A 24,051-nucleotide genomic window follows, 5' to 3' on the forward strand; every position below is an offset into this window, starting at 1 on the left:
TAAAAAGAAGCCCACCACCGCAAAAACGTTCTTGCATATAAATGCGACAATTTTCCTTCTATCTTTATTTCTATCTTTTCCTTTTCGACATTTCATCTTTTGCCCCTATTTTAAATACGTATCTCTTGCAAAAATATCGACCCGTTATTATCGACTGATATCAATTTATTTTTATCTGTCATATTATCAATGGCGAGAGACTCTTTTTTACTACCACGCGATCCTTTCATCTTTTTGCGTTTTTGTACAAAATTAATTTTAAGATAAGATTAATCGATGCGGCAATATATCTCGCGGTAATACTTTTAAGAATTTATAAAAAAAATGACACAGAAAAGAATAATAGTAGATTTTTTTTTGGTAATCCAGAAAGCAATATCGAAATCCTATGACGAAAGGAAATAATGGGAGCAATAAAAGACGGAAGTACGATCGTATGTTATAGATAGAAAACCATCAGTGTAGTATCTTTCTGACAAATTATTATTGGTTTTTAGAAATTATTTATTTATAGACAATGTATTTTTTTATTTCTTTTAAAATTTCAAAATAAAAGATAAATTTTTTTTGTTTCCTATTCAAAATATAGGAAATAATCTAATCTAAGATAAAATCATATTTAATATCTAACAATAAACATAATTATATTACAAACAGATTCGAAAAAAGCATTTGAAATAACTCGAAGCATTGTGTTCATATAATTTTTATTTACTCTTTAGAGAGATACTTTGTTGATTTATATTATTTTCTATGCATACTTTCTTCTCGTGGGAAGTTTGCTAGTTTCATTGGGATAAAAAGATATTAATTACTCGCATTTAAAAAAATAGTTTGATATATTTATTCAAACCAAATACGTCTCGATAGTTTTCATATTCAGTTGAGCGTGGCTTTAATAAAGTCACTATGCGAGTATAGAACAGAAACACAATAGAACTTGTAACAATAACATTCGAAATTTAGCTTTCGAAATTTCCTCTGGGATAGAGAAATTGTGTTGTAATCGATTCTCGAAATTTCTAGCGTCAAGTTTCGATTCAAGTAATTTTATGAAAAAAAATTATTATCTGGAAAAAAATATGAAACATATGTCTACGAATTCATCTTTACGATTTAAATGCTATCGCAAATTCATTAATAAAAATCCGATAACTAGGTACTCGAATATTTAGACTGTTATATCAGTCGTCGTCGTGTAGTCTCGTTGTTTTAGATAAAGCCTACGTTTGGTCATTTCATGATGTTATATGGTCTACTAATTTACCGTGCGCAATTTACTCCGCGTTACGCGACGCACTTAATAAATGATTCTTGTAACTGGACTGTACAACCAAAAACCGAGAAATACGTTCGTCCAACATATTCGTGATTATGAATGCTTGCAAAGTGGACGATAATTTCTCACGGTAGCTGGTAACACGTGGGTGTAAATAAATTATCCGTGTCTGACTACACCATTGGCGTACAATACTCGTTGCAAAATTCTATCAGATCTTCCAATGAATTTAATAATTTAAAAAAAATCTTCGTTACCAATATTTCATTTTGAAAATATTTAACAGCTCCATATCGATGACGAATCTATTTCGATCATTTCCAGACGAGTAGAATTTTTCAACTTGTGCGAGAGAGATGCGACGCGAAAACGCATGTACAGGCTCTTTGTTTCAGGAACAATTTTCTCTTGCTCGAGGTCGTTTCTCGCTTTTCTCTCGTTTTCTACCACTTCGATTCGAGCGTCGTTGCCCCGGGAAGACTCATAGATGGAAAAAGGGAGGCAGGCAAAAAGAGAAATACTAGAAGAAAAGAGAAAGGGGAAAGAGAAAGTCGGTTGGTGGTTCGTGGACTCGTTTCATTTGAATAGAATCTACGCGATAACGCCCCTCGGCGGCATACCGTTAAGCACCGACCACCAACGACAAACCGAGCACCACAACGTCGAGTCGTTGTTGTAGCTAACGACGACGACAACAACGACGACGATGAGGAAGTGGAAGGATGACGAGTCCGTCTAGTTTAACCGGGGGCGATGTGCCTGGAAAACACGAACGAACGGACTCAAAGAAGGAAAGAAAACATCGGTTTCATCGACTCATACCAACTAAAAGCGACAAGCAAAAGCGACAGACAAGTTGGTAGGGGCAAGTTTCTCTTTCTCTTCCCGTATCTACTTCTAGTAGTATCTAGCCCTTTATTCGACCTCGTTCCTTATTATTCCTCTTTGTTGAAACAACGACGATGAAATTTCTCTCGGATTTCCGCTACCTCCATCATTCTCTAAATTTATCGTCAGGAATTTAACTTTTACTTTTATTATCACGAATGTTTTATACTGAAAGAGCAATAATGGTGAAAGAAGAGCTTGGAAACGTTAGGACGCAATCTAGGGGAAATTTATCGAGAATCCGAGTTTAAGCTCGAGTATATATGTACTTTCCTCATATATTTCTATTCCTCACGAGACAATAGTCATCGCGATGTTCTCGTTCGAAATCTCCAATCCCAAACATAGCTTTGATCGTCGAGTTTGTCCAAAGTCACGTTGATGCGTTCTATTCCATGAAATATATAGACATTTATGTTTGCTGTGTGATCGCAACGATTGGGGGGACATTAGCTTGATTAAAACGTCACCTCTCGACTTGTTCCCGTACACGAGTTTAAATCTCTTACGATGGATTTTACTGGAATGTAAAAAAATTACAAAAAGCTAGAAAGGAGGTCATGACTCTATGAAAGGTTTAAGTTATTAGAAAAGAGGTGGAAACATTTTTGCATTTCTCTTTTTTCGTTTTTTACTTTAAAGTGAACGAATGCAGCTAACTCCTACCTTTTACTTCTTTTTTGTCACTTAGTAGCGAGACAATTGTGACGTCCTTATTTCTGCTACTCGTCTTTTCGTTTTCACGAAAACACGATGAAATATTTGTGAGAAAAAAACACCATGAGTCACGATAGGATGACGAGAAAAAGAAAAAATGTAAGAGGTAAAAGGATGACGATGTCGTTCCGACTCGGAGGCAAATAAAGAAATGCCATCTTTTATCTCGCGAATGACAATGTTTCGGATCGATGCGTTTAACTGTCGCTATGAGAATTCCACGACTTCTTTGAAATTTTCTCTTCTGCCTCTTCCTGTTCCTTCCTGCTCCACCTCCTCCTTTATTTCCATCGCGTTTCTTCGTTTTTCTACGCTGCTGGATGTAATGCCGCTTGATCATGAAAACACGTCCCGATTTTCTGAGCAACGATGTTTCACTCTTTCCAATCAGTTTTGTACAAATTTCACGAGAAAGCGAGTCACGTTCTACCTTTTTAAATATTCCCTGTTGAAATAAATATCTCTATTTCGATTCACACGATTTAATGAGAACGTACTTTGCGAGAATTAAAAGACTAATTTATCTTGGCGTTGTCATTTCAATCCAGAAAATTCATTTCTCAATGTTAAGTTACTATAAATCTATCTTGATACGCTCTCAGAAATAGCTGTTAACATTCGTCATCTTCAATGATAACACGGGTATTATTCTATCTAAGAAGTGACACGTCATTTCAACTATTGTGAGAAAATAATCGAGAACGATTATAGTATACCCCGTTGATGGTACCATTTGCCGTCAAGTGAACATGCCACAATGATAATATCGTATGCAGATGGAAGTCGTTACGTCCTGACATAAAAGATAAGTCGTCGGAACAAACTAAATAGGATTCGAAACTGTACCGAGCTTAGCTTGTTAAGGAGGATTTTTTTAACTCGTAGACGAAGACAACTTTGATCTTTGCAATGGGATGAGAAGAACTTAGAAATGGTAACACGAATCAGCTAGATGAAGCACAATAAATCGATATACAATGAGTTCCCCTTTAAATCGCATATCATTACGATTACTACATTTTTACTTGAAAACCATTAATATAGTCTGTTTAATAAAGAAATAAATGCATTAGTATACCTTAATTACATATTTAATGAGTTCAACTTGAAACCTTTATTTATAATAATTGAATCGAACAAATACGAAAATAATGTAAAGGAAACATTAAAATCATACATGTTAATATAACCGTAAAAACAGAGAGAATTTCTGGTTTTTTCATGTCTAACAACTGGTCGTCCTTTGTTTTTATTGTTATTTAAATGCTTTATATCAGAATCAATTTAATAGCTATTAAAGTAAGAATTATACAAAATACATTTGTTAAGGAATTGCATATCTATTAATATATTTCGAATATTAAAGAATTTCGATCTGATATTTTATTAGATGAAAATTGTCAATTCAAAGTCATTGCTGACTAAAAACGTTAAAACAAATACAGTTTAGTTTATACAATCCAGAATATTAGTATAGTAAATTAAAGTGTTCAATATATATACCTTAAACGATTGTTAAAATATAATCGAAGAAAATGTATATTGTAGTCTAAAAGAACGGAGTATAAGTACAACGTACCTTTCTCTTCGAAATGAAACAGTAAACTGACTCATTGTCCTCTATAAAAGTCAGTTAAAATTCTCTTATTGATTATTGTTTATATGACTTTCAAAAGAATACATTCTATTTATTGCGAATATTATTTTCATTATGGCCATAAGAGAATTCATTAATCCATAAGAGAATTTTTCATATAGGACAATGAAACAGTTTACTGGACTCGAACAGTTAATTGGACTTCGAAGAGGTACGTCGAACTTATATTTTGTGTTTACACATTGTGTATTATGTGTGAAATGTGAAATTCACATTCAACACAATTCATAATTTCACATGTGAAATTACAATGTATATTTCCTTCGATCAATTAACAATCACATAAGGTAAATATATTACTCTAAAATGTACTCTTCTAATATTTACGATTATTTAAGTTAAAATGCATTTGTTTTAATATTCCTGCTCAATGGTAATTTCAAGTTGAAAATTTTTATCTATTAAAATATTTGATCGAAATTATTTAACATTCGAAGTATATTAATAGATATGTCATTTTTAAACAAATGTATTTTATATAAATCTTACTTTAATAGGTATTAAATTGATTCTGATACCAACCAACATTTAAGTAACGGTAAATACAAAGAATGACCAATTGTTAGACATGAACAAATAGGATATTCTTCCTGTTTGTACAGTTTTACTAATACGTACGATTTTTTGTGACGGGGGTTTTCTGCATTTTTTTCGTATTTGCAGAATTCAATCGTTATAAATATTAATTTCAAGCTAAACTTATTAATATGTAATAAATGTATATCAATATATTTATTTCTAGAATGTCTTGATTCTAAAAACACTATACCAATAATTTTTAAGCAAAAATCTAATAAACGTAATAACGTACGATTTTAAGGGATACTTATTGTACATAAGTTATTCGTTCAAAGTTATAACAATCTCTAATTTTGATTGAAAATATTTGTTACTATATATTAGGTGTACAAAGAAGTTTCCGCCGTTTTTAATTAAAAATTAAGTATTTATTCTAGAAAAATGGTAATTTTAAGGTTATTTAAATTACTGTCCATCACTTGCAATGACTTTTTCCCATCTCTCAGGCAACATTCGGATCCCACGTCGGAAGAACTCCTTGTCTTTTGAGGCTATCCACGAATCAACCCAATTTTTGGTATCTTCATATGATTTGAACCGCTGCTCCGACAGAGCATGTGCCATGGACCGAAATAGGTGATAATCGGACGGTGCAATGTCTGGTGAATACGGCGGGTGGGGTAACAATTCACAATCAAGTTTTTCCAAATTCTTTTTCACGGGAGCCGCTACATGTGGACGAGCATTGTCATGCAGGAGAATAATTTTTTCGTGTCTAGAATAGTATTGAGGGCGTCTTTCCTTCAGAGCTCGGCTCAATCTCATTAATTGTGTTCGATAGAGGGCTCCGGTGATTGTTTCGCTCGGATTAAGCAACTCATAATACACTACACCCAGCTGATCTAACCAAATACACAGCATGAGTTTTTTTCCGTGAATATTCGGTTTTGCTGTTGATGTTGACGCATGGCTTGGTAATCCCCATGATTTTCTTCTTTTTGGATTATCAAAATGTATCCATTTCTCGTCACCAGTGATGATACGATGTAAAAAACCCTTTTTTTATGTCTAGCAAGCAGTATTTCACTTAAGCATAATTGGCGTTCAATATCTCTCGGCTTTAATTCGTACGGAACCCAATTTCCTTGTTTATTAATCATTCTTAATGATTTTAAACGATGTGAGACTGCTTGCTGAGTGACTTCTAATGTTACAGCAAGTTCTTTTGTGTTTGAGATGAATCTTCCTCCAATATTTCCTCCAATTCTGCATCCTCGTAAATTTTTGGCCTTCCACTGCGATCTTTGTCTTCTACGTCGAAATCACCGTTTTTAAAATTTTGAAACCACTCACGACACGTTCTCTCACTCAAAGCAGTCTCACCATATGCTTTTACGAGCAATCGATGCGCCTCAGCAGCAGATTTTTTTATATTAAAGAAGTAAACTAATATTTCCCGCAAATGACGCTTATTTGGCTCAAATTTGGACAATTTCAACAAAAAAAAAATATATTTTACCAATATGAAATCAATAATATTAATAGGTTATGTTGTTTTTAAACGTCCAAACTAATTTTTAAGCAGGATATCATCTGCGAAAGTTAACGGAAACTCCGCGCCGCGCTATCTACATTAAAACGGCGGAAACTTATTTGTACACCTAATATAAGTAATAATGATATTAAAATAAATTCATTGTCTATTTAACATACATACACAATTACTCATCCTTTTTATTTTATATTATACTATTAAAATTATCGAAACAGTTTTTTGTGATAAAAGTACGAACGTGAAAATAAACGAATTCGAAACCAAGCGAATCGATTGATATTTGGAAGCTCGGTGCAATTTTTCTTTATTTTTTTTTTTTATTTTCCTCATACCTTTTTCAAAAGCTGCTTTACGTAACACGAACGATACTGGTCAACTGAACCAATTATAACGGCACGTTAAAAAACTTGTACGTATATATAACACATGATAGAACAAAAACCCTGATTTTGGTACACTGCGTATGTAGTTACATACAATAGTTTGTAGCTTTTTCCATTCTAAGCTTTGGCTTATCATACATTCTATAGTACGTATGATATATGTAGATATTTTTGTTCAAAAACATTCAACGAATTTGCAGCTATTCAATTTGCCCGCTGGACCATACATTCGTTGTTGGATATTTAGTTATGCTGAAAAAATAACAATCCTTCGATCGTATATTTGTTATATATCACTGATATTGTAACATATTGGATCCTATAAATCATGTTCTTTACAACAAAAATTTCTCGAATTTTTTCGTACAAGAAATTACATCCATCTAGAAATCCAGTGAAAGATAAACTGCTTATTTGGAAACAAAGTTATAAAATATTTGAACAGTAGTAACACTGACAGTAACGAGCATTGTTTTTCTCTATTTTCTTCTCGCGAGTTCTTTGTTAGTATTGGAATAAGTTTCGAAAATGGTCCTTGACAGTTTTTACCCTCTCCCTCGTAAAAGGAGTTAAGAAAATCCTCTTACGCGCTTGAAACGCATACGGCATAATTTACGACAAAGCTTTCGATGAAAGTTTCATGAAATAACAGCTGCAGATACGAAAAGATCGGTAAATACGAACTATAATAGTTACTAAGTGAACAATTTATAGCAAACTCCTTCCTTTCAGTTGAATCTTTTTATTTATTTTTTAATAATGTGTTAATAAAGCATAAAATTTACGAATGAAAAAATAGAAAAGCATTTCTAGATCTTAAAATAATTGAACATTTCTTATGACATCTATTTTGTCTTTGTTTATTTATTCAAAACGAGAATTGATGAGATAAAAATAAAGTAAGAAACATGGAAATGCATAATGCTTTGCAAAGAAATATTAAAACGATTTAACGAAATGAATACTTAAATTTCGATGAATTAATTGGTAACTTTGAGTTATTACAAAATTATGTATTTTAAATTATATAATTGTAGAAATAGAAGAACATCGATCGTTTGTGCAAGAATGTTTTAAAATGAATATATAATTTCGAAGACTATTCAACGATTTCGGAGGAATATCAAATATTAAATATGCCGAATACTTGAGAAATATGGAATTAAGTCTGAACCGATTTTTCAATAAAATATTCTAAAAATAGATGATGGTAGGAGCCACCAATCTCAATCAAATAGGCGAATAACAACTTCGAAAGATCGAATAATTAAAGTCGAAAGGGTGAGTTTTAATCTCGCAACTGAAACGATTGCGTTGTTAAAAAATGCTCTATTTGGATTCATCTAGGGCTTGTAATAAAACGTAGATTTAATTTCATCTTATAAAGAAGAAAGATATACAAGTATGGTTGGACTAGTTAAAACGAAGTGTTAGCACTCAAGGATGTTTCACTAGGACATGGACGTAGAGAAGGACACCAAGTCAAATAAATCGCGGAGAACGGTGATGGCGATGGTAGTGCGCCAATGTTCGTTCACATAAATTGAACGTGACTGCCGCGCACGTGTCAGCATTATCGTGGCACTTGCCGTTAACCGGGATTAATATTCCGAGTCGGCTAATAATCCAAGATATTCATAACTGAACGCGTACTCGCTCACCACTCGCTGTACATAGAAACGAGCGAACGCGAGCTATACTCTATTTGCTCGCCTAACCGTTTCGTAACACAAGCTTGAAACGTAATTATGATCCAACGATGAAAATTAGAAGCACATGTTACATTGTTAGACTGTGAAAGAGAAAGAGAAAGAGAGGGAATTATGCTGTCAATATTTTTAACGAAGAACAATAATAATTTTTAATCAACTGTTTACCGTTTGCTGTTTATTATTATTATCGACATGATTTTCACATTCAATTTTAATCGAATATTATCGCTGGAATGGATTCAATAGTTTAATTCGACAAACAAAGCCACTTAGTAAACCATATACTATATGAATTTATCATTTTGTTACTAAGCCTGTTTTGACCACTCTACATTCACCAAGTTTAGCCCGGCCCAGGAAAGTTCATCTTTTTCAAAGATTAAATAACGATAGAGAATAACGATAGAGAAGGGATACAAAAGGATCGAAGGAATAGAGATGGTTTGAGGATTTTTAGACGGCTTATGTAATTTGATGTTTACCGAAGCTCTGGTTCCAAAAATATTTAATAAAGAAGTTAATTACTTACAGAATTTGTTACAGGAAAGAGGTTTTAAAACAGTGGTCGCTCACGCATTTTTCAAGTAACGTTAGAAACGTGGTTTGGCTGATCGGTTCTAGTGTAACCGTTGATGAGGATAACGAGGAAACAAAATCACAAGTTGCATAATCGTAATTGTAATAAAACAAATTAACTGGAAATGAATTAATTAATGGCGAGTTAACAGCTAACAATTAGCGATAATAACAATAACAGCAATAACGATAACAGTGATAATAATGACGGTAACAATATTAATGGTAAAAATGGTATTAATGATGGTGTTAATGATAATCGGGCGCGGCCCAAAGTGGCCCTCTATGTATAGGCTAAAAGAATCCCTGGTGAGGATGACCCACGTCCTATTTCCCAGTATTAGTCAATCCACATCTTCCTCATTCAACGTATTGTGGTGCGTCTTCTTTCGCATCTATTTTTCCATACATTTCGCTGCGTTAACATAATCACGGGCTTTCTTAGAAGTAACATTGGCGGAGACCCGATTCGGTCCGCGTAAAGTGGTAACAGCTAATGTAGATTTATATTTCTTTTAGTAATGCTTGACCGCTTATGGTTTTAGTTTACCTTACTGCAAATATTGTATTCTTGTCGATGTGCGTAACCGAGATCCGCGCGCTCATCCTCCTTTTTTATTATCATGCATAAAGGTCAATTGTCCAGTATTATACTTAACAATTAGTTTGCGTTTTCGGGATAATGCGTAAGCGATTATGAGGGTCGAAGGAAGAAAGGGATTCCCGCTATGCCAAGTCGTGGAAGAATACGGAGAAAGATTAGACAATCGAAAAGAAAAAATATAGTTAAAATAGTATTACCATGGCAGAACGTCACAATTTATATAAATATGTTTTAAATGTAGGTTGAATTAAAGCTATTTCATCATAATTTGAAAAAATTTGTATTCGTTTATGCTGAATGTTATATATTCATAATCCGAGAAATTCTAACAGGTAAATTATACGAAACGAGTTTGAATTATTTAGAGTTAGATAGCGTTCGATTTTGTTTTCGCGAATATAACTCCTTTTATTAGTACATTCATATTACATAAAGGAATTTCGGGGAGAAAGTAATAAACTTCTTGAATACGCAACGTAAAAGACACTATTTCTCGAATATATTTGCAATAAAGTTTATGTAACAGAATTAATACTGACCGACGAAACCTCTTTAATCATCTGAGTCTCAGAAGATTTTAAAAATCTATCGAAAAAGCCCGAACAGCGCTTGTTTAACATTACTTCGCAGTCAGTGACGGTGCCGTTATTTGTCATAGCGCTCGAAATATACTGGGATTTTTCAACACAAAATCTTGGGAACGCTATTGCACTGCTTGGGACTCAAACGGTTAATACTCAAACGAAAATTCGAAGCCTATTACTTTTTAGATCTTCGATTTTATGGAATAAAAAAGAAAAGAAAAAAATCATAATTAATAAATTAATACGTTAAATTGAAATATCTAATATAACGACGTTAACAGGAATGTAGATAATAGAAAGAGAGAGGCAGGTATATCGTGATAATTATCAGATAAGTTGAAATTAACCGAGGGAAGGTGTCGGTCGTACTGTCCGTTGAGTCTCTTTGCGTTTGTAAATCAACGAAGCGTTTTAAACTGGGAGGAACATCGCGCGTGCAACTGAACTCTCGCTATTAATTTGTCGTTGGGGCAAATGAAATGCGCATTGCGCTCGACAGAGCATAATTCACGAGGCAGAATTAATGTATCTCCAGGAACCTTTCTTTGCTTAATTACATTACGGCGGTTCGACGCCGGCTGATTTAATGCTTTACATTTAATTTCACGATGGTAGAGTATGGGGGGGGGGAAGGAGAAGAGAGAGAGAAGATTACTAAATCGAGAAAATAGTCTTCATTTGCATACGTAAAATATTGTTAGTCGATCGAGGAAGAATACGTTTCGTTTCTAAATGACCTGTTATTTGTCAAAAGTAACGTCTTCCCCTTCTTTTTTGTCTTGTACAAAATAGCCTATGGTACAACAATTTTGATCTCAAATGTATTTTAATATAACAAAGATCAGTTATTTATAATATTAAACGAATTTTTAAGGAAGAAGAACTTAATAAATATGAAAATTTGGAGCAAAATAAAAATCGATATAAAAGATTCTGTAGTCTCCTTAATGTTACATCGAAACTCATTGATTGGCTTCTCTCTCTCTCTCTCCCTCTCTCCCTCTCTCTCTCTTTATCTATCTATCTATCTATCTATCTATCTATCTATCTATCTATCTCTCTCTTTCTTTCTCTCTCTCTATCATACTCCATTCACCTTTTTGAGCTAGAACTTTTTTACTTTTGCGCAAAATCAATACACTTCTCGACAAAGAGCGCGAAAGGATGAGCATGCTCGTATCGTTCTTTTTTCGTATAGCGAGCTCCCGCGTGTACTCTATGTTTCCTTTCGTTCTTTTTTTTAAAAGGGCGCTTGATAAATGGGAACTCGATAACACGGAATCCAGAGTGTCTCTCTCTCTTTCTTCTATTTTTGTCTTTTCTTTTTTTTCGAGAGCAGATTCGCCTGGAAGCCTGATACCTTTTTTTCCCTTTCTACACCGACATTCCTTTCTTTGTTACGAGCGTAACATCCAACTATTACTCATAACGTACGATTGGTATTTATGAAGACTATGTCGAGCGATTCTACGCGATACCAAAGCCCTATAATAGTTAAAAGCTCTTGATCGTTTATGAAGAACATCCAGATGAACAGACTAAAAAGTAATCTTTCGATTTAGTTCCTTGGAATTTCGATGAATCGTTCGATTATTTATTAAATTGAAGATTTCTCCATTTCAATAACTTTAAATTATATTTTTATATTTTTATATTTTCAGGATATATTTTTCTATTACTTCGTCATCATTTTTAACAGTTTCTGTTTTTATTGACATTGTTTATAACGTATATATATATTTATACAAAATAATTGTATAAATAAATTGTTAACTAATTTTTCGTAATCATTGTTTATAACGAAGTTCCAAGAATTTTTATTGATGAACTAGAAAATAGACAAATATTTGCTTTAAGTAGTCTGAAAAATTGCTTATAATAAATATTGAAATAATAAATATTGAAATAATGATTAATAGAAAATGAAAAAACATGAAAAAATTGTCTTTTAAAATGGTGTTTGTTCGAAATATCTGTGAATCTTAGTTCTGAAGATTTTTTCATAAAAATAAAAGATATTTATATGACCCACTGACCTACACAATTTTATTAAAAAGGAGTATTGACACAGTGACCTACATAAATTCCTAGAATTTATACTACATCTATGAAATTCATAATTTTTTACTGTTTACTACGTTTAATTATATTACGTACGTTTACTACATTACATTAGACCATAAATTTTTAAAATTTTGAATAACTTTCAAAACGTTATATCTTCAGAATAGAAAGTCATAGAAGCGTGAAACCAAAATTGTTATAAAGTTAAACATGTCCTCTATCTATCCATGCACTGTCGATATAAAAAGATCGATTTTGTCGATATTTTATAGACATATACTTATCACGTTAAAATATTCATGCTTGATTAACTTTAATAGCCAATTTTCAAGAAAATGTACTCTTTCATATTACTGTACAATATTTCCTATTAACAATATAAAATTCCTTCTAATAATATAATGTTATCTAATTGTAAGATAATAAAAAAATCATTGAAGAATTCGAAAACAAATTCTTCTCTTTCAAATCATCTCATTGTTATAGTCTATCTATTCATTATTATTATCAAATTTATATTAGTGTGTTATTGTAATAGGCATTTTCTCTTATCTAAATATACATATATACATATACGTATACTTATAGAGTGTAATTTATAAGAAGTTGTTTTTTTCCATTCCTTTTTCTTGTTTCGCAGGGGTATCAATGTTATACGTATATCTGCCTTTCCTTTTCGAATCTATATATGCATCCCCATGGAGAAAAGGTTTCCACGAGCATATTGTATTTTCAATAACTCACCTTTTTCCTCTCGCCGTAGGATGGCGACCAATGCTTGGCTTGGGCAGAACTAGCAACGCCGGCGCCATCCAATTTATTCGCTTACAAAAGAATTTCAGATCTCGTTTTCGATTACCATGTCAACGACACGAGCGATTTTGCGTACTAGTAACATCACTACGAATCGAGGTGGGAGATATAACTCACATCTACTTTCAAATCCCTTCGGACACCCTACCTTCAATTTACTTTTATATCAATGCTACGTATATACTATACATGTGTATACTACTGTGGTAATAACACCAAAGAAAATAATATTATCTTTCTCCTTTTTTTTTATTTATCAATTAATTATTAGTGGCTCGGGAAAAAGTGAATAAATATTAGAAGAATAAAATATCTCGACTTTTCATAATAGGTCCAAACTAATTTTAATTTTTATTTTTATGTACAAACAATTAAGAATTCGTTATATGAAAAATAACTGTGCAGAAGATAAAAAAGTATACATTCGCGCGCGCGGATGATGTGACTTCAAGCATAAAACTTGCAAAGAAAACAAAGATTTCGTGAATCCTTCGAAGAAAGTGTTGGCTGAACTCCAATTTTTCCAAGCCAACAAAACGTAAAAAGCTGATAACTGTATGACGAGTATACTTGTCATGAAGAGATGGAAATTTTTAATGTTACAAGTATACTCTTTAAGCGGAGAAAAATTACCTTTAGTTATTTTATTTCGAATTTTAACGATAACTAAAAAATAATAGGAAACATCAAACATTTTGAAATATTTCGAAATAATAAAAAAAATAAAAAAATATAAAAAAATAGAGACTAAAAAACGCATAAAACGGTGAGTAAAAAATAAGAAACATATAAATAATAAATTTTGTTCCAGAAGATTCAAAAGGACCGACGAAATTCATATGTAGTCGGGAGAAATAATCGTACAAAGCTTTTTACGCTTTAAAAGTTATGATTAAAGAACCGTTATTGAAATTTTTCATAGCATCGCTACGTTCGAGCGAAAAACGATTTGATCTTTTTCGCCCCTTTTTTTTCCGATCAAGCTCTTTCTATACGATAAAAATATTAAACTAATATCGTCTGGATTTCACTGAACTTTCATGGTATTTATGGAAAATTGTTTTCCCTCACGGAAATAATTAGACGAAGAAAGGAAAACAAGAGGTAGATACAACTCGATTAAGTATAATCGATACTTTTTTGCTTTTCCGTCATTTACTTCCTTTGTTTCGTTCTTCAATAAATTGACATGAACATTCTCTCGAAAAAAAAAACAATCTCTTATGTATTTAATTTTTTAATACATACAGAGAGAAAGAAAAAAAAACACGCATTTTATCGATAAAATGAAATACCGAAGTATAATATTTGCAAACGAACGATTTAATGAAATCATATTGAAACGGTAAATTTTAACACATTGACAGCCGGTCTCGCGAAAACGCAGGTTTCTGAGCTATTCAGTGATCAGAAACAAGCGAATAAGGCCGGCGTTTGTGATTTAAGAGGCCGATACGTTACCGGCGCTCAGGCTTTAAATGTCTCTTAGGTCGCCCGCTGTTAATGTGTTAATTTTAATTAAACTTGTATAATTTCGAACGTTACTAATCAATTAGATCATTAATCATTTTCCTTATATTTCGTTAAGTTTCACAGATATTCGTGCATTAAACTTTTCAGGATAACAAGAACATAAGGAATTCCCAATGGCCGTGCATAATAAATGACTCGAAACGATAGTTGTAATACGTCGCAAAAGCCATTTAAAACTTCGATGTATTAGTGAGCGATGGGATTTGATCGAGTTTACGTAAGGTTCAAATTAAACGATGAAAAGTATAATATACCTGGAGATTAGGTGGGCAGTGATCCAGAAGTTCTAACATGTGCCTGATGTTCTGCGCATCTTGTATCACGAAGTTCAACTCCATGTCGAACTCTCCGCCCACGAGCTGTAAATACAAAAATATATTGATTAAAAATCATTATTAATACTGTATTAATGCAAAGTATTCGGAGGATTAAAATGTTACGAGCTGTTTTTTTTTCAAAAGTTAATAAAAATACCATCTTTATTTTCATAGTAATTAAATGGTACAAAAAAATTAATCTTTTATTGTGGAAACACATTTTTTAAAATGACCTTTAGCCTTTTTAGATGTTCTTAAATGGAAGGTTGTATTTATTTGTTGATACTCAGATAGCTTTTTGTGGAGAGACAGCAATCAATATTAGACATTTAAATGTTCTCTATATTCACATAAATAATTTGGAAAATTCGATAAACATAGAAAAAAAGAACAATCGCAAAAATGTCTTCTAAAAGAAACTCTCCGAAGACCTATTGATTTGTATCTATGCTATTGGATATCTCCGGAAAGCGCAGTTTCAGGCTTCAATTCGGGTTCGTTCTTGCATACGTATCCCATGCATAGCCAACTCGATTTTCAGTCAAATTCGAGATCCAGTGCTATAGTTTCAGACTTGCTCGTACGTAAACTGATTTATAAAAGAATTTCTCAATATCACTGAAGCATGAAAGTCAGTCAAAAGTCAAGTGACGATCATTCTTTGCAAACTCGAATATGATCAAACTCTGATATTAAACTCATTTCAAACACTACTAATTTTGATTTTGATCCAAATTGAGAGAAAGAAAGTTTTATAACTTCATTCAGTTCTAAAAATTATCTCGTGAAAATGTCGTTACGAACGGGGCTTAAGAAAAAAACAATAAAAAGAATGAAATAAACTAAAATAATAAAAAATTAACAACATTATCAATGAATTTCATTTTGATGCATTTACACGCTCACAAAAGTTCTCTTGGGATCGTTAATAGATTACAAATATTTTATATATCGATTGTAAATCATTTATGACAAGATATCATAGAGATGACTATACAATAAAACACATCCGTGCGTGATACTTTATGAGGATGAGAGGATACGAGTTTTACGTTTATTGGTCGCTGATAAAAAGAAAAAAGAAGATAAAGATAGAGGGAGGGAGGGAGAGAGAGAGAGAGAGAGATAGGGAGAGAGAGAGAAAGAGAGAGAGAGAGAATATAAAACTTGTGGCTGCTCGTATATATAGATAAATACAACAGAGAGACTGCTGCCATTTTCAATGGAATTCGACGTTGGAAAAACATGTTCATTTTTAAAACCCAATACTACGACGTTTCGATAATTCAACAAATAAAAAGATTCTAAAAATGTAGAAAAAAAAAAGTGAATTACAGTTTTCATTTTACTTCGGCAACAATCATTACTTCTTTTAGTTTCGAAGGATACTTAAAAAAGCAAAAAGATTTTACCGCGTGGGAGTAATAACGCTAAACTCGAAAGCGATTACTTCTTCCGTCTATATTTTCTTTCACGGTCAACAAACTTCGAATGTTAGAAACAACTTATACATCCGCTGCGCCACTGTTTCTTCCGATAAATTTCACTTAATGTTTCTTCCAACGATATTTTTACCTTTTTTTTTCTCCCTCTTTCTATTTATCTTCTTCTAGAAGTTCGATGAAGATAGGATAAAAGATTCAAACAATTTTATCTAAAAAAAAAAAATGCCTTTTTATTAGGCAATGAAACATTTATTCTTATATCAATGTAATTAATTGTGAAGTGAACAATATTATTATCATTTAGAAAAATTTGTTAGAATTATCTAATGTTTATTATTATTGGAATTAAATCGAGACAGACGAATTCAAAGTCTTTTCTGTTTGAAAGGATTTATATACTAAATCGTTAAACCGAAAATGCTTGACAGGGAGACCGTAATTTCCGGGAGAGTATCCTGTGCTTTTATTTCTGAACAGGCCTTCTGCCGAATATCCTATCACTTCTATCTCATTCTTCCATTCTCTTCTAGTATCGATCATCGAAGTTGCTTCCCTTTGCTAACACAGAGCCATGCTTCTATGGCGACTAGGTTCGATAACTTTTACGATCGAAGACGAATGGTAACGACGTCATCTCTTCGCGAAACGAACGCTCGTAACGATAATTTCGAGTGGTGCGATAGGGCAGAACTAAAACAACTGCCACTACTTTTTCCCTTTCATATTACTGTCCTACTTTCATCTTTACTATCGAGAATCTGATAAACGTTCTATTTATTTCGAACTACTATTGCAAAAAGTAATAGTTTTCAAGATTTCGCGAAAACATTATTAAAACGAATTTAATATGGAAATGTATTATCGAGACAAATTTCTAAAGTAAAGAAAATATTCAAAATGTATCTGATAATTGCAAATTGTTAATAATAATAAGTAGGAGAGAGACTTTGTATCACGTGATTTTTTGACTTGGAATTATTTTAATTTATCGAAACATTTATACATACCTTTTACGTTTCTTAAATCAATAAAAAAAAAAATCAAATGTATTTCAAATGTGTGATATTAAGAATAATATCGAATCTCGACAGACTGTAGAGGCATAGTAAATATGTTGAAACTGAAAACCACAGGAGAAATCAACTTGTAGGGATTTGAAGGACAAATCCACTGTAGGGTGATGTGTGTTTTGAAAATCCACGTTGTCACGTAGATACACTTTGTGAAAATCTTTCATCCCCTTGGGTAAAATAAGTCTCGTCTCACGAGTACAAGCGTAGACGGCTATCGACTATGAGGGTAGTACAAAGTATGACGGCTTCGTGATTAGGTGAGAAAATAAAGGGCGTTGCCGGTGGTACTTCAAATAAGAGTAGAGTCGGCCAGCTGTAAAAAAATATAATTAATGTACTGCTATTTCCTTTCTTTTTGTTGAGAATATTATAAACAAAGGGTAGCCAAAGTCAATTATTTTAAAGTTAAATAATATTAAAACAAAGAGAAATTTAATTATATGTATTAGGTGCACAACTTTGCTTCCGCCGTTTTTAACGGCGTTTTAAACGTTTTTGATTAAATTTTGTTTTCGTTTCTTTGAAGAAAATCATTTTCTTTTATAATATAATAAAATATATAAAGTGCTTTGACTGTATTTTATTATTAAAAATAATTATTTTTCCTATTCATGTCTTTGCGGTCCAACTATGAAAGAATTTCACGTGATAAAGTTCAAACAAAGAGTGAAGACACATCAAACAAGGTGTGAGAGCTTCTCATAAAATTTCATTTGCACATGACACTTGCATACGCATACACACTTCAAATATAGAAATATGCAACAGTTGTAAAGCATATATGCCTTCTTACACGAACTTTCTATGGGATAGACGAGTTCACAAAATCTCAAAGTGTCAGTTATCGTTGCCCGTTTACTTTAAAGTGTTTATCTTTACATTGCTTACATTGTTACGAAAGCGGATTTTCTAACGAGAGACTCATGGGTGGAAAGTATTACAATTTTAAACAATGTTTAGTAAAATTAATCGTTTACAATTAATTATAAGATTCTATATCCAAATGTACTTAAGTTCTAATTGAAAATATGACCAAATATTTTTAGACAAATTTATGATAATATTTATGATAACTAAACAAATAAACAAATAAATAATTACACAAAAGTATTACAAAAATTGATAGTTATTGTAATATTGAAAGTTACGACAGTATTCCACTTCCCCTTTCCTTTCTACTTTACAAAGGAAGTGCAACATTTAATTTGTAGACTTTAGAGAGTTCAATATAAACACGAGAAACTTCCAAGAGGGTAATGAGTTGTTTTCATCCAGCATTTTATAAAGAGCTCTTTCCATCGAGACTGAAGCAATTTCTCTACTATACTCGACTTCGTTTGGTGGTAAAAAAAAATAAATAATATTTATATGCAGATACATAATCTTAACGATAAAGCGATAAGATCTCGTCACTTTATCGAAGTTTAAAGAGCTAAAGGCGTAGCCAAAGTTTATCGGAAAATCGATATGCCTCTTGTTCGAAGGAGTTCCCGGTGGTATTTGAAAACCGATAGAAACTCCCTTCGCGCTGTTCACGCGGAAAGTCTCGATCGAGTTACTTCAAAGGCGTTTCGCAGCTTGTTTGCGCGGTTTGAAAGCTTTTCAATTGGCTCTCGAGAATGTATAACACCTGAACGCGTCAAACGCAAAACTCAGCACTTTATACGCCATAGGATTCGTGACCATAACTGAAGAAAATAGCCTCTAACGCTTTCTTTTGTGTCGAGTATTGTCTACGATCGATCTTTTGTGGATTCGATATGACACCACTCGAAACATGAACGAGACAACGATTTTCTTAAAAGGCGAAATGAAATTCGAAACTAATTGATGCTTCTTCCAAGCAAATTTAACGTATCCTTTTCATCAAGTAAATATATGATTTCTCGAGAAAAGAAAAATCGATAAACGGTTCGCACAAAATGGCGAAAAATATCAGAGAGTCTTAAATATGAAGGAAAAAACGGTAATGTTCAAAGATAACGTCGTCTATTGCGATATTCCGAACATAGGTAAACCTATAATGGCAAATTCAGTGATACAGATATCATATATACACATACTATATAGATACGTATGTATCTACTTGCGGATATATGTGTATGTATGTAGTATCAGACTACTACAAAGTGATCACTAACCTTTGATGTACTATTTCAAATAGCTTTGAAGCTATGCTAATGCATATCTAATACGATAGTTTTAAGATAAATGAATCATCATTTTTAACATTATAAATAAAAGACATAAGCTAAAGATGATACATCTAATTATAGAAAAAAAACATATAACAGATATGAAAAAATATATTAATCGTTGGAATCTATCAGAAAATCAACATATACAATAATTTCGTATCGTTCAAAAATACTTATAAATTTATCCAATAAAACGAAAAGAAAAAACTTTCATTGGAAATATTTTTAGAAATTTTCTTGTAAAACGATAGGAAGAATGAACACCAGTAAAAAAGTTAAAGTTCATGGAAACAGTCGACCTTTGCGATATGCCGCGGCGAAGACAATGACCTATATGACGTAGTTTAGAATCGAGTATTATCGATGAGAGAAAGATATATATATAGAGAGAGAGAGACAGACAGATAGACAGACAGACAGAGACAGAGATAGAAGGGAGAAGCTAGTGGTCCGTTTCTGGTAGGATGGATAGGATGCTGCTGACGTATACCGGAGCGATCTCAACCGCACGACGTATTTATCCGGGAACATGGTCGATCTGCATCGAGAGATCCGTTGCATGCCGTGCGACAGCCATGAGTTTGCATATATATGCACTACGAGAGAGAGAGAGAGAGAGAGAGAGAGAGAGAGAGAGAGAGAAAAACAGTTATTCGATCGATCGGCCACGAGGTCGAGACTTTGTCTTCAACGTATTTACATGTTGACACGAGGAATACGAATGTATGTCTTGTTCCCCGAATCTCTGACTTTCTGTGACAAGCGAAAGGAACCGTAATATAATCGACAACCAAAAGAAAGATAAAGGTAGAGAAATAGATATAGATAAAGAAAGAAAAAAAGAAAGAGAACGATCTGTTCGAATCTTTAATGCACGCCCGGAGCATATGATTCGTTTCTCTTCTACTCCTTCCCTCTATCTCTCTGTCAAATACTTTCTGTCTATAAAAAGGAAAAGAATATGTCTCTTTTGTTTTCTTTCTCTTTTCTTCTTCGAGCACAATTTTACCTTCCTATTTTTCCTTTCATGCAAAAAGTTCCCCATCTGATCTCGCACCTTATCGTGACTCTTTTGCTTACATCATCTACGCGCGAATACCAAACTAATGATATCGTTTTTTTTACCAGTTTTCCTTTCTTTTGCTTCCTTTCTTTTTTTCTATGCTTATTTTTTATCCATTTACATTTTTCATAATCGTAATATCTACTAGAAAATGTTCTGTCTTTTTTTGTTAGTTTCTTTTGAAAAACATAAAAAATAAAAAACGAAACGTTTCGTTTATGCATCATTTATCCGGATCTGTAAATACGTTTTTATCCTCGAGTGTTACTTCTTTCTAAAATGAATAGTTTTCTGATTTGTTCTTTTTCGCTTTATAAATTTTCCGTAGGATTCATTTTTTTGGTTATTATTTCTTATCACGATCTTTTATTTCTGTAATTTTGACTATAATTCGTTTAACGTTTTTGTTCGTTCTTATTTAATTTTCCTAAAGCTTTCATACCTTCCTTCTATTATTTTCTTAAATTTTTGTAATTTTCTTTTTTGCAATTTACGTTTCTTTCATCGTTTTTCTTTTTATTCCTATATTATTATTATGAATCATTTTCTCTTATCTCTCTCTTTTTTCATCCATTTTACGTTCTCTCTAGACGTCTTATTTCAATGTTACCGACAAACTACGTCTTTGTGCTACCATTGTTATTATCCTACTTCGACACACTATTGTATATTTTGCGTCTATATTTTATATAATTACCATGTACTTCGAATAGTAAACAAAACCGTTAGTATCTAAAGCCCAACTCGGTACTTCTGCTGGCTATGAGAACAATGAGCTTGCGAACGTGCACCGCGATATTAAACATCCTTGTATTGTCTCTACTTACTCTCTTGTTTGCGAATGATAGTACTTCTGTAATTAATATGATATATATCTGGTGGACGGGCAAAAGAGTATAAGTCAAAATTATTAGTTTTCCAGTGAAGCACACTTATAATATTTTAAGTGCAATGTAAGATCATGAGAATTTTCAACGCGAATGTGGATAATGTATGATTCGTCTCATTGGATTTACACAATGTAGATATTACGTAAAAACGTAACGAAAAGAATAAATTCAGCGGCATATTTATCAAGACTGTATGGACCTCAAGACATCGTACTTGCAGATGCAAAGGGGATATCACAGCAACATTCCTGGAAGCCATAAAACTAGCAAACAAGCAGATCCTCACTATCACATCTACGAAAAACATCAACCTCCTGCATCGATGGACTATGATGGAATACGATGGACTTTCCTGCTATTGTACAGTCAACCCAGAGAAGGGATGGCAATCATCTTCTCGATATAAAAACCTTTGAAAGAAGCACATCATCATCAGAACATCTAGCATCATTATCATAACAGCAAGTAAGCACATCATCAAACCTTGAGTCAACAATCATCAGATCTGCAGAGCAAATAACAGCAGCAATCAGCATCAAGCAATATAGAACGGCATTTTGCGATAAATAAAGAACAAAGAACTGATCAAGGCAACAGGCATACCATAATAGACACACCTAAATTATGCTCCATTTAGAAGAATTCTTTTTTTCTTTTTTGAAAATAATGATTTATATAATTATTAAACTAAATTTTAAAACAAAATTGTATAACTCAACTTATTGTATATATATGATAATATAATACATTTTATATATTGTAACTCAACTAACTAAAATTATAAATTATAAAATAGGATCCATAACTACATCATTCTACAGAGTAGCAATAAAATTTATACGGTGTTATGATATACAACTCCTGGGGTTGTAAAAGTAAATCGAACCTCAGTATACTATAAAAATGTCAAAACACAACTCTACGAGCAATTGCTGGAGCATCGTGACATAAAAAAAATGGTTGCATTCACCAAAATCTAGGGATAAAAGGAGCTATAAAAATATTTCACTGACGACAAATTATACTTACACATCCAAATTCTTAAACCTCAAAGTTATATTTATATATATAAACAATATACACACATTTTTTTTTTCGTGTATGCTCGTCAAATAATCAAAAATTCGGGCAAAGTAGAAATCAGAAAATAACAAAACAAATAAGAACTGAAAGAAAAGAAGGAAAACGATTTAAAGAAAAATCGATGACGATTTCAATTGAATTTCAGGAAACATTTGAAACTCATTGGAGGATATATTGATTTTCGTAATCTTTAATCGGGAAAACTTAGTTCACTGATCGAGAATAAAAAGGATCATTTAATTTCGACTACGTTTAATGGTAGCTCAAAAGAAAATTGCGCTTCAGTGGAGTAGATAGAGAAAATTGTATGTGGTTCGAAAAGCGCTAGGTATGCCGTAACGTAACGACGACGGTTCACTACCTAAATCTATTTGGGTCGAGAGAAACGACGGCTAGTGTACATTGTTCCTCGGGATTCGAGGCCTCTGAAACTGGTAAAGTGGATTCTCTCTGGAACTATAAGCCGTGGCTTATTTTGGCGGGGACATTTGCAAACGGCATCTCTGGGAATTTCACTCGACTCGCTCTCTCGATAGTTCATTTTTATTTTTCTCTCTTTCTTTAACCCCTACCACCCTCCCTTCCACTCCTCATCTCCTCTCTCTCTTATTGTCAGTTGGTCGCTAGGTCGATCTTCCATCTTTCCATCTCACCCGCTCACGTCGGTCCTTTTCAACGCTACGACTTCCTTGACTTAACTTCCTTTTCCTCTATTTGCTTCCCTCGTTTTTCCAACTCTCCTCGTTTTACGATCCTTAAAAAAGACCTAACTTTTTTAGTTTTCATTTTCGTTTGACTTTCCTCTTGCCAGCTAGAAAACGACTGCAAATTCTTTTGCCTTTTGTCGAAACTCATTTCTATAGGTTTTTTCAACTGAGACGACGACTGGAACTTCGAAATAGTTTAAAGCTTGTTTCTCCATCAAATAGAGAGAAGCGAAAAAGAAGAGAATGAGAAGAGAGAGAGAGAAAGTGTGAGAGAGAGAGAGGGAGAAAGAGGGAGAGAAAGGAGAGAAAGATCGAAAAGAAAAAATTCCTCAATTTAATTTTCTTTCACGAGAAACGTCGTCGGCGAAAAAAAAGTTTATTTTGTACAGTG

The 24,051-nt window shown here is 32.8% G+C and overlaps 1 protein-coding gene across 18 annotated transcripts in view; it reads right to left on the reverse strand.

Annotated features, from left to right (window-relative positions):
* The window catches only part of LOC122521485 (neurobeachin), a 310,344-nt gene that overhangs the window by 114,282 nt on the left and 172,011 nt on the right, over positions 1–24,051 (reverse strand). For all 18 annotated transcript variants that reach the window (XM_043642274.1, XM_043642270.1, XM_043642269.1 and 15 more), the window contains one exon: positions 15,139–15,243. In XM_043642274.1, coding sequence (XP_043498209.1) covers positions 15,139–15,243 — 105 coding nt within the window. The remainder of the gene's footprint in view (positions 1–15,138; positions 15,244–24,051) is intronic.

The sequence above is a fragment of the Polistes fuscatus genome, unplaced genomic scaffold (assembly GCF_010416935.1).
Source record: "Polistes fuscatus isolate 324 unplaced genomic scaffold, CU_Pfus_HIC Scaffold4, whole genome shotgun sequence".
In the NCBI taxonomy this organism is placed as follows: Eukaryota; Metazoa; Arthropoda; class Insecta; order Hymenoptera; family Vespidae; genus Polistes; species Polistes fuscatus.